Source organism: Micropterus dolomieu, linkage group LG02 (genome assembly GCF_021292245.1).
Source record: "Micropterus dolomieu isolate WLL.071019.BEF.003 ecotype Adirondacks linkage group LG02, ASM2129224v1, whole genome shotgun sequence".
Lineage (NCBI taxonomy): Eukaryota > Metazoa > Chordata > Actinopteri > Centrarchiformes > Centrarchidae > Micropterus > Micropterus dolomieu.
In genome coordinates this window covers 23,007,834-23,023,324 of record NC_060151.1, presented here as the reverse complement: position 1 = coordinate 23,023,324, position 15,491 = coordinate 23,007,834, and the positions used below count along the sequence as shown (strand labels likewise).

At 41.9% G+C, this 15,491-nt stretch overlaps 2 protein-coding genes across 2 annotated transcripts in view; both read right to left on the bottom strand.

The window, feature by feature from the left end:
• Positions 1–15,491, bottom strand: part of si:ch211-278a6.1 (SRC kinase signaling inhibitor 1) — a 145,722-nt gene that overhangs the window by 107,434 nt on the left and 22,797 nt on the right. The window lies entirely within an intron of this gene.
• The window catches only part of LOC123983654 (FERM, ARHGEF and pleckstrin domain-containing protein 1-like), a 52,495-nt gene that overhangs the window by 15,240 nt on the left and 21,764 nt on the right, over positions 1–15,491 (bottom strand). Inside the window, exons 2-12 of the mRNA XM_046069930.1 lie at positions 8,874–9,013; positions 8,742–8,784; positions 7,857–7,935; positions 6,390–6,487; positions 5,736–5,850; positions 3,844–3,991; positions 3,539–3,634; positions 3,288–3,451; positions 3,103–3,171; positions 2,939–3,014; positions 2,053–2,260 (exon numbers count right to left, since the gene is read on the bottom strand). Of these exons, the coding sequence (XP_045925886.1) occupies positions 2,053–2,260; positions 2,939–3,014; positions 3,103–3,171; positions 3,288–3,451; positions 3,539–3,634; positions 3,844–3,991; positions 5,736–5,850; positions 6,390–6,487; positions 7,857–7,935; positions 8,742–8,784; positions 8,874–9,013 (1,236 nt within the window). The remainder of the gene's footprint in view (positions 1–2,052; positions 2,261–2,938; positions 3,015–3,102; positions 3,172–3,287; positions 3,452–3,538; positions 3,635–3,843; positions 3,992–5,735; positions 5,851–6,389; positions 6,488–7,856; positions 7,936–8,741; positions 8,785–8,873; positions 9,014–15,491) is intronic.

Here is a 15,491-nt window from a genome sequence, read left to right as displayed (position 1 = left end):
TAACGCCATTAGACAATATTCACAAATATATTATAGGCTATATTCACTCCTCTTGTAATATTTCTTACCGATTCCTGCCGCCTTTGTAAATAAAACATGACAGGTAAGTGGAAGTTTCTGTTTCGAGTTAGAAAAGAGAAGAAGGTTATGTAAACATAAACAATATTGAATACCAATCAGATGTTCAAAGTGGCATTTGCAGTATATTAATTGGTTTCCACTCCGACACCAAACACTTCAGACAGAACTTGCTACTCTCACAACAATCACAAGCCAGATGCAGCATCAAGAGTATCAATAAATCAAATTCCTACAATGTCAACAATTACAACCACAGTAATACATCCACTGGTCTTAAGACTACACAATAGATGAATACTGAGTACAAAGATTGTAATTCAGAACACTGTATAAAATGTTGCCACCGTAATCAGTCTAATAGAAAACAGAAATGTCTATGGACAATAATGATATGATATGTGTTTCCCTATAGGAAGTCATAAGGCATCTGAGACAGAGAACCGAGCTTTCAACGACTCACACTGATGTAGATTTTGTTCTAAAACGTCCAATGAATGAGACATGAGAAAAAGTGCAACTGTACCAATAAAATATGATCATTCTCAAGTTTAAAATGGACACGAACAAAGCCACTAATTCTCTGTAGTTTTTATTAATTAGTAGCTATTCAGTAGCTATAAATCCTAACATGGCACTGTATTTCTGCAGGGATGTGTATATAATCAAAAAACTCAGAGGTTGAAAGATAAACCCCCTCCATGTAACAAACAACAACCCCCCGAACAGATTCCTTCCTTCAAGAAATATTGCAAAGGGAAGCGCCTCCCGATGAAGGAGACACTGATGCAGGGCTCAGAAAGTGCTTCTAGTAGGTAGCGCTGTGCTTAAGAAGACTAACGTGACCATGGAGTGTTTTCGGATTTGAGTTGTCCTCTGACAGAAATAATCTGTCACCCACATAATGCTGCTTTTCTTACACTCTCTGGACCCAAACTAAACCATTTTAACTCTCCCGTGGAGATGGTTTGAAGCTCTCTGCGCACTAGCAGCTGAAAATCTGTCCGCCATCCTCATCACTGAAGGCATGGCATCCATCCTCATCTGCCTCCTCGTCCAGCTGAAGGCTGCCAAAGGAAAACTTGTTCCTAGGTATAGCGGAAGTCGAGTTGGCCTCCACTGGATTACCAGGCATCAGGGGACTGCTACAGTTGCCCCGGTTAGTCTCCGCGTCAGAATCACTAGATTCTGAACCACTGGTGGCGGAGCAGTCATTCATCTGAACCGGTCCCACATGTGTGACACCAGCCTGCCCTAAGCGTTTCTGCCCCAGACTGGGCCTGGACCTGCCCGCTGCAGAGAGGCCGTTGGCCACCATGCGACGCTCAAGCGCAGCCATACGTTCAGCCCGAGACAGGACAGGACGTGATTCCTGCCCTGGGGGGGATGTTCCCTGGTTTGGGTCTGTGTCAGAGTGGTGACGCGCTTTTTCAGGCTTTTGTATGCGAGGAAAGCGGCTTGGGATAGAGGAGAATCTGCCCTCACCAAAGTGAGCGGGAGTAGAGCTGTAACCATTCTGTTCAGCGTGACCGAGGGCGCTTGATTGATGGGAGCTGTCCACAGCAGGACAGACACTCCCTGAACCCATATGCAGGACTGTGGGAGGGCAGCTGCTATGCCTGTCTCTATTATTGCCGCTGATGTCTGCCATAGTGCCACGGATAGGACTTTGGTCAACCTTTTGGTACAACTGCTTGGGAGACCCGTCCAAGTCATGGCTTGTGTTGAGCAATTGCTTAGAAGAGGAAGGGGACTCCCTGTACCGCATCCTACCAAGAGAGTGCTCCTGCTGCGCCTGCAGAGCCCCATTTATGCTCCCAGAGCCAGACCCACAGTGGAACACGGCCTGCTCTCTGTAATTGTGATTCAATCTTATAGCCTGGTCCCTGCCCATGTTATATTCCCTATCTACATTATTGCAGTCAATGTAGGAGATGGAAGAGCTGCTGCCTTTAGCAGGCCGAGATGCTGGACCTGTACTCAGATGTTCTGGGTTGGTCGGTCGTGTTGAGCTTCTTGTCTCCTCGGCCCGGGACACAGACCCCGTTCTGTCGTCATGGCCGTTTCTCTGGTGAGACGGGCTCGCCCTCGTTGTCCTCGAGACCGACGGGTCTTCTACACTCACCAACACGGACTCCTTCCAATGACGCCGGGGAGGAGAGTCTACTCTGGGATCACCGCTCTGACAAAGAGAGACAGAGGCAGAGGATTAAAGCCTTTCAAGAGTACAATTTATTTATGACTATGTTTAATGTGATTATTAATACTAACAATACATTTAATTAATTCTGTCTGATTTGAAGGTAACCTGTGGATTTTTTGATCACCTGTGGGGCCATGTGGTACTGTTTTGATGAGCAGGATTGTTTCTTGTACCCTATTAGCATGAGCAGAGGATGCACATGTACATGCATATGTGTACACACACTCCTGTGAGTTTTGCCGATTGATAGTGGTAGCAATATGCCAATAAATATAGCAATCCTCAAGCAAAAGGCAGGAAAGGAATAAAATTCTAGCCGATGTAAACATAGGTGTAAACTAGACCCGCAAGTAGGTATGCTAGGGTCGAAGGACCCAAGGTGCAACTTGGAACCAAAGGTAAGGCAAACAGAAGAATGAAACAATCTTTGGATAGGGCTTAAAGAAGTTGTTTAACATGCATTTGTTTGTATGCCTTGGCAGAATCAGGCACTGTCCTGCAGCAAACAATGCTAAGATCTGATCCAGCCTTGGACCACATGGGCCATTGAGTTTTTTGGGTACTGTCCTCTGATATACACTGAGATGAATTTATGAATATTTAAGCTCAATTTGAATGACAAATTCTGTAGATGCACTGAAAAGTTTAGACACTCACTTCTGTTGGCACTTCATGGTGGCATGGGGAAGGCAACGGCGACAGGCGGCTGTTGTGTTGGACCCGACTGTGTTTCCTGGCAGACAGGATGTTGAAGGTCAGTGTTATACAATCCGAGCACCCTCGCCCAGACCAAACATGTCAAACATGTCTGCAGCCTTTACCTTTCAAACGGGATCTTTTTAAACTCAGACTCCCTCACATAATCAATCACCTGCTTCTGTGTGCGACCGCTGCAGAGACAAGTACAGGAGGGATAGTAATGAGATATTCTGGGAGAGTTGTAGTAGACTGTTAAGTGATGGGGAGACCCCACTGTGTGACTGCAGAGCTGAGAAACTCCCTCTACCTGAATCTGAAGGAAGAGCCTCGCGTGAAGAGCACAGGCTTGGGCTTGGGCTTAGGTTCCTCGAAGAGGCGGAAGAAGGCATGGTATTCGACACAGATCTTCCAGAAGACTTTACAGCAGTCTCTGCTGGCCATCAGAAACTCCAGAGTGTCCTGACACGAACTCTGCGCGACACATAACAACATAACTTACACCACCAAATACTGATGGGTTATGTATTTTACACAGCGTGATTCAGGGACATGACGTACATTTAGATCTGGCCTCAGCTTGATGAGGAAACGTTTCCTCTTGAAGCTCAGTTTACGCACTTTAGACCAGTTGAAGGCGTTAATTTTTGTTTGTCCCTGCAGTGATGAAAAACATGATTAACCTTTATACCTCAAGCTGAGGATATACAACATTTTTACCACCAAACACATCTACTGAAATGAACTTGCAACCAGAAATGACCAAATGCAAAATTCAACCTACAAATTTTCATAGTCAAATCTGTACCACGCAGACGACTTCTTACAACAAGCATCAGCATTACTTACAAACTAGTGTGACTGACCTGAATAACCAGGACACCAGCGTGCGCCACAGCCAGGGCTAGCCTCGTGCCTTCACGATCCTTGGCAGGGTGGAGACGAATCCCATACATATCCAACCTGCGCGCCACTTCTAGTAACTGATAGTCTGATTCTGCTGGTGTGTGACCTCTAGCAACACAAAACACAACAATAACAAGTTAAAGAATAAGGCTGGTGTTATTTTTTATTGTCATTATTGTCAACAAATCCTATGTTAACAGCAAAACCTACAAAGAATTCACACTAATAACAAATATATTATATTATTATATATTATACTATTAAAAATACACAAATAAACCCCACTGCTGCTCTAATGACATGTTTCTTGAAACAGCTTGAAGCTGGACACTGTCGTTAATTTGAGTTAATCCAATATACATTGTCCTGCTGATACTCCCTTGAGCACCAAATGTGTATTAATCCACAAGTGAAAATAGTCAACAACTCAACAAATGCACTATTTTAATATGTTTGAGTCACATTTGCTATAAAATGTCAGTGCCCAGCTGTATTAGAAAATTACTAACAATTAAAAAAAAGATATAACTATATATTTATTATGTATTTTTTTTAAAGATTAACATCTAGGGATAATTGGTTAACGTCTAGGAATAAAGGGCAGGAAAGTCACGAAGTATGGAGTTATTGGTTTTGGTCTAATTTCTTGACATTGGTATTATACAAAAGTAGTATATTTTGAAAAATAAACTATAATAGGAAGGGTGAATTAAGACACAGCTAAATTAAAAAGGCTAATCTACCATGTTTTAACACTTTGACTTTAAACAAACTGGAGCATTCATTATCCTTTCAGCAAATGTTTTGGACAAATAAATTAAATCCTGGCTTATCATCCTGCTGTGTGTCTCACTAATTGAGGTGAAAAGACCAAGTCTGAGTGGATCCAGGTTTCTCATGTATATCTTAGTTTTTGGAGCAGCAGTGGGAGGTTGGGTAGGGGTTGCAAATGCTAACTAACTTTCCTAATTCTTATCAGTGGATAAGCCTTCCTGTTTCCTGTGTGTGGTACTTCATAAGATATTTTACTCAGCATGGCACCCAGCCAGACTAACTGCAGTTACAGTTATCTACTACGAAAGCCTCGGATGGAAAAAGGGCAAGCCAAAGTGAGCAGTCAAATCTAATGGAGATCCTTTCATGTAGCTGCCGCTCACTGTGTGTCCATCTCTGGCAGGGCCCAGTGTAACGCAGAGGTGAGAAAAAGGTTGGCGAAGCTCGAGTTTGCATTTGTGCACTGATGAGGACATTTTGAGAGAGGATGGTGGAAGGAGGTCTGGAATATTTCCAGTAATATACTCCCAGCACATTTAAACTTGAGGCCGATACAAGGAAAAGTACTGGGTAAAAAAAACCTTCAATAACCAACTTCACTTCACACAATTGCCTGCATTAGACACAAGAGATTAAACTCTCAAAAATCTGAGTTTTTAACCAACTAACCGAGCTGCCAACAGCTGTGTGAGTCATTTGGTGGAGAAAACATTTCTATGCAATCTTTTGTTGTTGCCAAACTCATATCTACTTGTGTCCAGAAGCTGTAAAACAACATACAAAGTCTAGCTTTTCTAAGTTAATTTATGATAAAGAGTTACACAGAGTATTCTTGAGAAAGAACCCATTCATTCGATGGCTGATTTCCTGCATGTGTCACCTCTACAATAAAACCTGCCCATGGGACATGCACGAGGTCTGAAACAACTTTTCCTGTTCATGGGTGAAGAGAATAATTGTTGTTCAGGCGTGGCTTCACTGACCTTATAAACACAGCTAAAATACTATGACTGCATCAAAGAAATGCCTTATTTTAAGTGTGTGCACACCACACAGTGCTCCAGGTCCAGAAACTCACTTGTTCTTTGAGTGAAACTCCATGATCTTGTCAATCAGGGGCATTTGATCTGGGATGTAGTTGTTGTTGAGGAGGTGTGACCGGCACTGGCTCTCCTCAAAGTCCCCAATCTCAGCTAAGTTAAGGATAAAAAGGAAAAGGGTTATGTTATTGTAGAAATACTTGCTACAAAATAAAGGTAGGTGACAAATAAAAAGGTCATGAAAAGTCACAGTAAGCCTCTACAATAACTTAAATACTCTTGCACAGATTCTAAAAGTCTCTTAACTCTGCTGGAGGGACCTTTCTTCCAAAAGACATCTCAATGTGTAACATTCTTGTGATAAAAATGCATATGCATGTCCTCTGATTGCTATTGGGAAACAGACCTCAGAAATGTGAGCTAATGAAAACGCTTAGTATTTCCTGGCACGGCATAATGTGTGTGGTTGTTCTGAAGCAGTCCTGCAAGATTATGTTCAGGCATCCAACGGAAAGGTATCCATAGCAACACACAGATAATCAATTTGCAATGGTGTGCAGTGTGCTATATGACAATGTTTGATGATAAGCTCCGTGTGGGAAAAAAAGGCATTTGTCTTCAAAGATAGTTATGCGATCAGTCGACGCTTTGGTCTCTTGAGCTAAATGAAGAAACAGCCATGAGGAACTTACACTGGATAACATGGGAGACCAACAGCGCGGCACTGCTGTCATTGCAGGTCAGCCGTCCACTGGAAAGATCCTGTTTGATCTGGAGGGCAAACAGGTACCTTGACACAAACAGAAACAGAATTTACAGATTCAATGGAGTAGATGTGGTGGTGTTTTCCAACACTGGAGTTAGATCAAATACAACTCTGAATCAGAAGCACCATGTACAGCTGAATTCAAACAAGACATCAGTGGCAGTTGTTGTAACTACATTTCTGATTAAATACAATGTACCCTGGCATTTTTTATTTTACACAAAATTTCCAAAAGAAGCTGGGCCATTTGTGAAGTCATTTATTGAAGATTACTAACTGTCTTGAGTTACAGTACTGCTTCTCTTGGATGCAAGCCATAAAAATGAAGCACGAGTTTCAAATACAAATGAATGATCCAGTGCCCACCCAAAATTCAAAGGGTGTTTGATGAAAGTATGATGCCAAATGCATAGTTCCGCTACATGACCTCATAATGGATAATGGAGTGCGGCCCGCTTTGGCAGGAGGTTTGTCCCTTCGGCAACAGCAGTCCTGAATAAAATATCGCTGAACATGCAGTGCACAGCCATACTGTATATGTTTACATATATGTATATACACTATGTGTGTGTAAGTACTCCATACGTGAGGATATATGTATCGGCATGAATGTACCTGCATCAAGGGCTGCAATGAACAATTGTTTTCATTATGGATTGATCCATGAATCATTTTGTCGACTAACTGATAACTGTTTTGTCTATAAAATATCAGAAAAAAAAGTGTAAAATGGGTGGCGTCCAAGATGATGTAGCAAATCATCATATTGGAGAAGCTCAAACCAGAGAATGGTGGGAGTTTTTGATTGATAATTGACTTAAATGACTAAGTCAATGTCTATGTCAATCGACTAATTATTTCAGCACTACATGTTTGTTGTGTGTATTGCATGCATCTGTTTATTTTCCAACGTGAGACATGTACATGCTGTGAAATTAAATATCCCGCTGGGACAATTAAGACCGTATTTCTAGCATGTGTGATATAATAAAGACAGATTGGTGTGTGCTGGATAATTCGCATTATTAGAATTATTGTATTATTAATGACAAACACGCCTATTATTTCTCCACTCCCACAGTGAAAACATGCAAGTCATGAGCCTGCTCCACTACGAGGAAACGGAAACCAGAAAATCATTAGCTCCATGCTAATCTCCAGAGGGCTAAATCAGAAACATGGCAGCCATGACATGCTAATTGCGTCGCTGAGGAGGGAATAAATCTTTTCCTAACTAGGGCACATGTTTTATTTATGCTTCTACAATTGCTTTCGGTCACGCCTGAAGTCATTTGCATTGACACACCGTATTTAAATGCACATTTCAATGCTGACTGCAACACAAACATGAGGTAGAGATGAAATGAGTTTATTATGTGGATGTTGAGCTCACCTAGTTAGCTCCTCCAGTAGCTGGGCATGGTCTGGAGGAAAGAACTTCACAGCAAACCTCAAGATTGTGTGCTTCGGTCCTGTGTGGGATAGGTGAGTTTTGTAACAACACAAAATACAATAAGTTGCCAGTTATGTAGGTACAGCTCGATCAAACTAATGCAGTCTAATACAAAAACCTTGAAAAAAATCCTACCTTAACAGAGGTTATAATGTTCAGTTTTTGGTGAAAATGTTATAGATATTTAGTGTTGATTCAACGTAATGGTCATTTGCAAGATGCTGAATTGCTGCCATTTATGTTTTTATGATTACTCTGCCCTCATTGATATAAACGGGTTAGACATGATATACTGTAGTAGACACTTCAGTTATTACTGTACTGTAGTAGACACTACAATTATGTTGCATCAGTCTGATGCAACATAATTTAACAGCATCACAAACCAAATCCTACTAGATAACCATAAAGTTGAATCAATCCCTCTTTATAATGGCTCCAAACTAAAACGGAGCATTATAACAGTCAAGGTAGGATTTATTGCTGGACTGTTGCTTTAGACAGCATTTGTTTTAGCTAGGTGTCCCTAATAAACCCACTGCTAAGTATAGATGTCCTATTTGAGTTTGCTTGGTTGCATAGATTAGAAAGCGAATTGCATCCCTGAAGTGGGATTCACGTGAATCACACCATATAGTCGCTCTTTCCCTATGTTGCTTTTATGTTTTATGTAAAGCACTTTCAGTTGCCCTGTTGTTGAAATGTGCTATACAAATAAACTTGCCTTGCTTTGCCTTGCCCTAACTGATTGGCTATCTTTTCCAGATAAAATGGTGAAACATTCAAAGAAGAAGATGGCTTTACAAAACCATTTAAAACACTTACGTCTAAGCTGCTTGATAATGGGTTTGATATGGTCTAACCAAACCTGTTGAGAAAAAAAAAGACATCACTTTGCAGCCGGTCTTCAGCAAAACTAACTGACATGTATGAGAAGTCATTTTCATCCTCACTCACCATCATCTTTTGATGGTTCTGAAACTCCAAGCCAAAGTAGTCACCCTCAATGAGGTTCATGTGGGAGCACACCAGGTCAAATAGCACCTTGCCTGAAGCCTTTTGCTGTGAACAGGAGGGAAAAACAACAACAAAGAATTCTCATAAAAAAAACCACTTTTTTAACTGTCATTTTATAGTATTATTCAAACACCCAAACTTCAGGAAACCCCAATTATAGGACTTGGACGCAAAAGAGCAGTGAGAAACCAGACCTGTCAAACCCTGTGTTACTTGATGTCACCTAAATAGATGACAACTGTGTCTGTCTAAATTCCTCTGCTATCCCCCCTCCTTCCATCATGGCATTCAATGGCTCAGTTGGCCACAAAAAGCTGTTGCAGCTACAGGGGGTTGGACCCAGTCTTTGATCTGCGCTTTTTAGTGTCATTGCTGTCACAGATGATGGACCAGAAGCCTTTGAGGCTGATTCAGTATCAAAATGGGATTTAGAGTCTCCCTGACCACCTCTGTCCCCACTCACAACACATATAGTACACACAAACACTTTGAATACTGACTTAATCGTCCACTTTTTGACAAATACTTGCAATGTGACGACACACAAACCTCAAAAAACCACCGCGTCTTTGGAGCTGGGGGAAACGTTCCCATGCAAGGTCAACTAAATGTCAGGGATTTCCACGGAAACACTGCGAGACACAGAGCTCTGTCAGACACACAACCGAAAGAATTTCTGCATGGCTGCTTTCTCGTGACTGTTATGCACCAGTACAGAGCGTATCACAGCTACAGAAAGAGTGTGTTTATAGTAGCTTGGATAATGATCCAGGGCTGCGCCTGAATATGTTTCAAGGAAGCAGTTTCTCCTCCACCTTTGCACAAAAGGACAGTGAGTTGCTAAGGCGCAAGCTACTGCGAGAATTCCCTTCATACAGCTGAACTGTGCTGACATCCTTTTTTCATCCGAGAATAAAAGGGGTTTGCCTGCCTGTAAATCTATGAAGTGTTTCAAAGGCAAAGAATGACACTGTGTGTGTTCCTATTAATGCTTAGAGAATAAAAACTTAAGCTCTACCAGCTTAGTGACAGGGTTTACGCTTCCACAACCGAATCCATAATCTTCCCCAAACAAGCCTTCCACCCTCACTGCTCCTCCCTGTGTCGGTCCTTCCTGTGTGCAGCACCACTGTCTCTCTCTAGGCTGCCTCATGCTGTTTAGAGGGCATCCTCTACCACTGAGAACCAGCTGTTTCCATATGGTGACGGCACTGATGAGGGAGGCCACAAGAAGGCTGGAGGGGAAGAGGCCATCAGCCAAAACACACCCTTCCCATACACACACGTTGCTTCGTAATGGGCGGCTGCAACCAGCAGACGAAACAACCCCTGAATGAATTCTGTATCTGGTGTTTACTGTACCGATTTCGACAAATGTGCTCTGTACAGGCTCCAGGAACAAGAACAGCAGAGAAAATTGAGCTGAACACAGCGAGGGCTAAAGAGTGTTTCTGTCTCACTGGAGCACTCTCATATCCAGCCTTATAAATCTGCTGTCAGTGTAAAATGACCACGAACCAAGCAGAGACGAGTAAGGCAGAGGCTGATTAGAGCCAAGCGATGCTTGATTAAATGTAGCTGTTGCAGACTGGAGTTATGGTGCTGCCGCTTGACACTGCTGAAACCGACGCAATAAGAGCGCTGACGTTAATGAAGAACAAGTCGCAAAGACTGACTGCCATCATGACGCAGTCAGAGGACACTGTGTGACACAGTCTTTACTAGTCTCTAAAGTGTGTCTTGTGTGCAGAGGCATGTCATGTTAAAAAAGGAAGGGAAATTTCCCAAACTATCACAAAGTCGAACGCCAACTATTGTCTAAAATATTGTTGTCTGCTGTAGAATTAAGATTTATGATAAAATGGAACAAAGTGGCCAAGTCACAACTATACATATACTATAACTATAGGCCTTTTTTACAGCACACATTTTGACTTGTAGGCAAATCACAGATGTTACTAATAACATTAAAGCTAATGTAGGAAATGTTGGAGAAACTGGCATGAGAGAGCAAGATTTTGGAAGTATCCAACCAAAAAATACCACCCCGTCCCTTCAGGCCTATCTCAAAAGCCACTATCTAACTTTTTCACGCACAATAAGTGCACAGGCAAAGTGCACGCATTTAGGCAGGTAGACAGGCAGGTAGGCCAGTGAATGAAATGGCCATGCTTATTACAGTCCTGTGACAGCCACAGATAATTATTTGCTGTCGGGATGTAAAGAGAATTTCAATAGATATAACAAAAACATGCTTCTGAAATAAACTGCCAACCCCAGCTTTAACAAGGGCTCCATTCTAATCAAGTGTCCCAGTAAACCATGCCAGTGTGACAGTGCACAATGCCATGACCCTGAAACTGAAGCAGCTAAATGGAATTCAGCCATCATTAGTTTTTATTATTCACACCTGTGATTTCCCTACTGTGACTGAATGTTTACCATGCTCAGTGGGAGTTCAGCTTGTTAGCAATTAACACAAAGTGCAGTTTTTTGCATTGAAAACATGACATAAATGAAAATGTGAACACAACAGTGACATCACCTTGTAAGTTGTTTATGATGAACTTGTTAGTGAACAGTTGCTTATTTACACATCCTACAGTTACAGAGCAACATTAGCATTTATTTGGAGTTGTGTATCTGATCGCCTGATGAGCCCAAGTTCAATATTCACTCTGCTTTTAACTCTGTTTTTGGTCTCTTCTCCCACTATGTTCACCAGCTAGTTGCTAACTGCCATTTGATGCTGAGCAGGTAGCATACAGTGGATTATAAGCTTCTTCGCTGAAAACATCTGCCTGCTGCAAACTAGAATGATGCTATGAGATTGGTGAGAGTGAACCAAAACAGTTAAGCTGTAGGCAAACTGCTAAACAATGGCTTGAAACTCCCTTTAAAGCTCTGTAAGGCTGAGGGGAGCTGCAAGTTCAGGTGAACATGTTCTGTAAGCTCATCATTACCAGGGACCCCATTTCACATTGTAACATGTTTATTATTATTTTTACCAGATGATGGCACTAAATGAAAAGTTAAGGGATCACCAAAGTTATTACAACTTGTCCTGTGGGTAAAATTTTGTACCAAATTGCATGGCAATCCATCAAATAGTTGATGGGATATTTCAGACTGGATCAAATTCCATTAGAACCAACCAACATCGCCATCCCTACCTTAAATTTATTACTTAAAGTAGAAGTTAATCTAAATAATTGAAGTGACGCCTCATAAAGATTTAAAGGCAAAAGATAGCTTACTGTATTACTTATATTTTATCAAACCATTCATTTTTATTTATTATAAGAGCCCATGCAGGGAGACTGTCTTTTTATTTCCCCTTCCTATCTGGACTACTAAAATACTACAATTAATAAAAATGTTTTCAAACTTCCACTGTGACAATGGTACACAAATGCAGATACTACAAAAGCTAATTATATTTATTAGCTAATATACAACTATACAGTCGCATGCAAATGAAAGACCATACTCCACAATCAAAGCAGAAGCTGTGACTTCTTCACCCCAACGTGCAGCTGACACACGATTTCTCATCCCTCTCCATACATGTCGACCTCTCCCCCTGCAGAGGGGTTTCAGTCTTAAGGAAACACAGTCAGTTGCTAATATATCTTTCATCATCCGCAATGCCAAGAAAATGTGCCCAATCCCCCTTTATGACCTCTGTCTATAAAAGCACCAGATCTAGTTTACATCTGAGCTGCCAATTCCAGAGTGAGAAGATGCATCCTGATTCAGCGGGCTTAAGTCCCAGGCCAGACGTGCATGGAGGTGGTTCTGTCTCAGGTTCATTAGGTTTGAACATAGGCTCATTGGATGCTACTACTGTTTACATGTGTATGAGCGCTTGCATGCTTGCATCACTACACTGACCTCCACATGCTCCGTCTGACAGAGGAAGGCTAAATTAAGATGACAGCGTTGTCTGTACACATGTCCGCTTGGGTTTCCTCCCCAGGGTAGACCAACTACCCCCATCCCCAACCCCCACCTCTTGTTCGTAAGCTCCTGTCAGCAAGAAAAAACAAAGGTCAGGTGTAAAGTAGCTTTGTGTTCCCTCTACTGTTCCCCTCCAGGAGATTTTGGTATGGTCCACTTCACTTGCAATAAGCCAGACTGGGCAGTGCTCACCAAACTCCTCCTGGGGGAGTGTGGAGGCTGGGTGGCATGGGTGGGAAACAGACTGCCAATGCCTATAGGCAGTGGATAGACAACAAAAGGAATCATGTCTGTATGAATATGTAAGTTGTATTGCCATTGCTGGACCCGATCTCAAGAGGGAATTTAAAAATGTGCAAGCATTCTGTCTTGTGTCTTGGGCCACGCTGGTCCAGTGGCCCCCTCCTGGTTCAGTTATACCTTGACAGATAACAGAGCAGTCATCTCTCAGCGGGCGGTTTTCAGCTGTGACATTCAGCAGCATCGCAGGAAGCTGATCGAGGTCAAAGATGAAAGAGACTGTGTGATGTAAAGAAGGGGAACAAGCGCAAATGGAAAAGTGGGGAAAAGGTCACTTTTACAAATCCAGATACCTCCAGTGCTCATCTGATAAGGCAGAAAAAAGGCTTAGCAAAATAATAAAAAATAAATAATAATAAATATTGATTGATTATTCAAGTGATACCAAAAACATCTCAGAAGATACAATTTCAATAATCACAACCTCTACTTTGCACATGTGGAGTAGTAGCGGTGGAAAACCCCGGGAATTGTTTTGAAAACTTTTAAGTGAACCGTGGCTCATCTGATAACACTGCTCAGAGCTGGGCTGAGATTTCAGAACTGCTTACAGAAGCGGGCTAGATACATTCCCACGCTGAATCCTCCTTATTGAAAACATATGTGAAGACCGCACTGATTGCCTGTCCCATACTCCCATGGGATCTGTCACACTAAAGCAAAATAAACAGCTATTTAAAAAGTACCTTACAGTACATGTAGGCATCTTTGCATGTGCTGTCATGTGAGGGTGTACTTGTGTGAGCAGGGATATACCACACACTGTAAGGGAAGGGTAGGACAGAGAGGTCAGTGGCAGCTAAAGCTCATTGAGATTCAGGTCATGTGCTGCAGAGGTTCCCAGGGTGACTCAACTACAGCGGGGAGCTGACAAAGAGAGAACAGTGGAGGGAGGCAAACCTACTGATAATCCTGTCAAATTACCTCCAAAAGCTTACAGCACATACGGATGTGTGACCATGCATATGTATGTAGTAGTGTTTGCATAATTAGGACAGCTTTAATATAATTATACCTAAACTAAAAAAAATGGTGTGTTTAACATAGCATCAGTAAAAGAAGATGTAGCGTTATGTTTTCAAGTTATTATTTAAGTATCTAGTATCTTCTTTGTTTTTTTCCCTCCAAAACTCCCGAGCTGCAGATGAAAAATATCAACAACAAATGAAAGGAAAAGTGATGATTGGGCTGCCACAGCTGTCAGAGTCGTTCTGTCACAGTAGGCCAGCCTCCAGGCCCTGGGAGGACAACCATGAAAATAATGTCCCCTGGACTCAATAGGGGTTGAGGCTGAGATGGAGATAGCTATCCTCAGCAGCCACCTCCTCCTCCTTTTCCTCTTCTAATAGATATTTCCCCCCATTTTTGCAAGCCTGCCCTCCTCTGAGTCTGTCCGGGCTGCTAGAAACATATTGATTTTGCATAAAGAATAATTAAGTGTCCTGTTGTGACTGTTGTGCTGCTGAATACCTAACAGGGCACAGCTCTGTGAATTTGCACGAAGACCTCCCACTGTTTGTCAGAGCGCCATAAATCAGAAGACAGATCTAACAGTAGTGGGTTTGCATCTTTAGTGCAGACACTAAACAAGACACAGCAGCAGCAGAGATTCAACCAAACATGCCAACACGCTTTGCTTTGCTTGCTACTACTAATTCATGGTATTATGTTAAACATACGCTGATGCGACACACCACAAAATTCTCTCATTCCTGAGACAAACTTAAGAGTATCGTTAAAATAAGGAGAGGGCAAGTAAGGGTTTAAAGGCTGCTGGAATTACCAAAAAGATTGGCCTCTTTTTCCTTCATCTGCCTGAATCCCTTTTAGAGTGCCTCAAATTCTGGACCCATGCTGGTTATTCTTCACTACCGCCCCTTCCCAGAGCCAGGGATTACTCTCACTCAGGGGGAGGATGCGTCACTTCACATTAGGCAGAACCTCCACATTTAGTTTAGCTAGATAAAAGCAGACTGAAGAACTGAATAATACATTTTAAACTGCTATTACCACATTACCATAAAAATATTCAAGAATGAAATGTCTTGAAAAGACTTTTGTTGCAAAATGAAATATTCACCAAAATCCTACAATCCCATAGAACTACTTACTGTAGTTAAGTTATAATTTATGTCAGGATATTTTCTTCTCAATCAGAATGCAAAACAAAACTTTTCTTTCTTTCTTGCCCAGGAGTCCAAAAACTGTATGTGGTTTCTGCTTCCCAAGGACTGGTAATACCGTGGAATGCTCCCTTTGAAAATTCTTACTTGATTACATTTAGAAAAATTACAACAT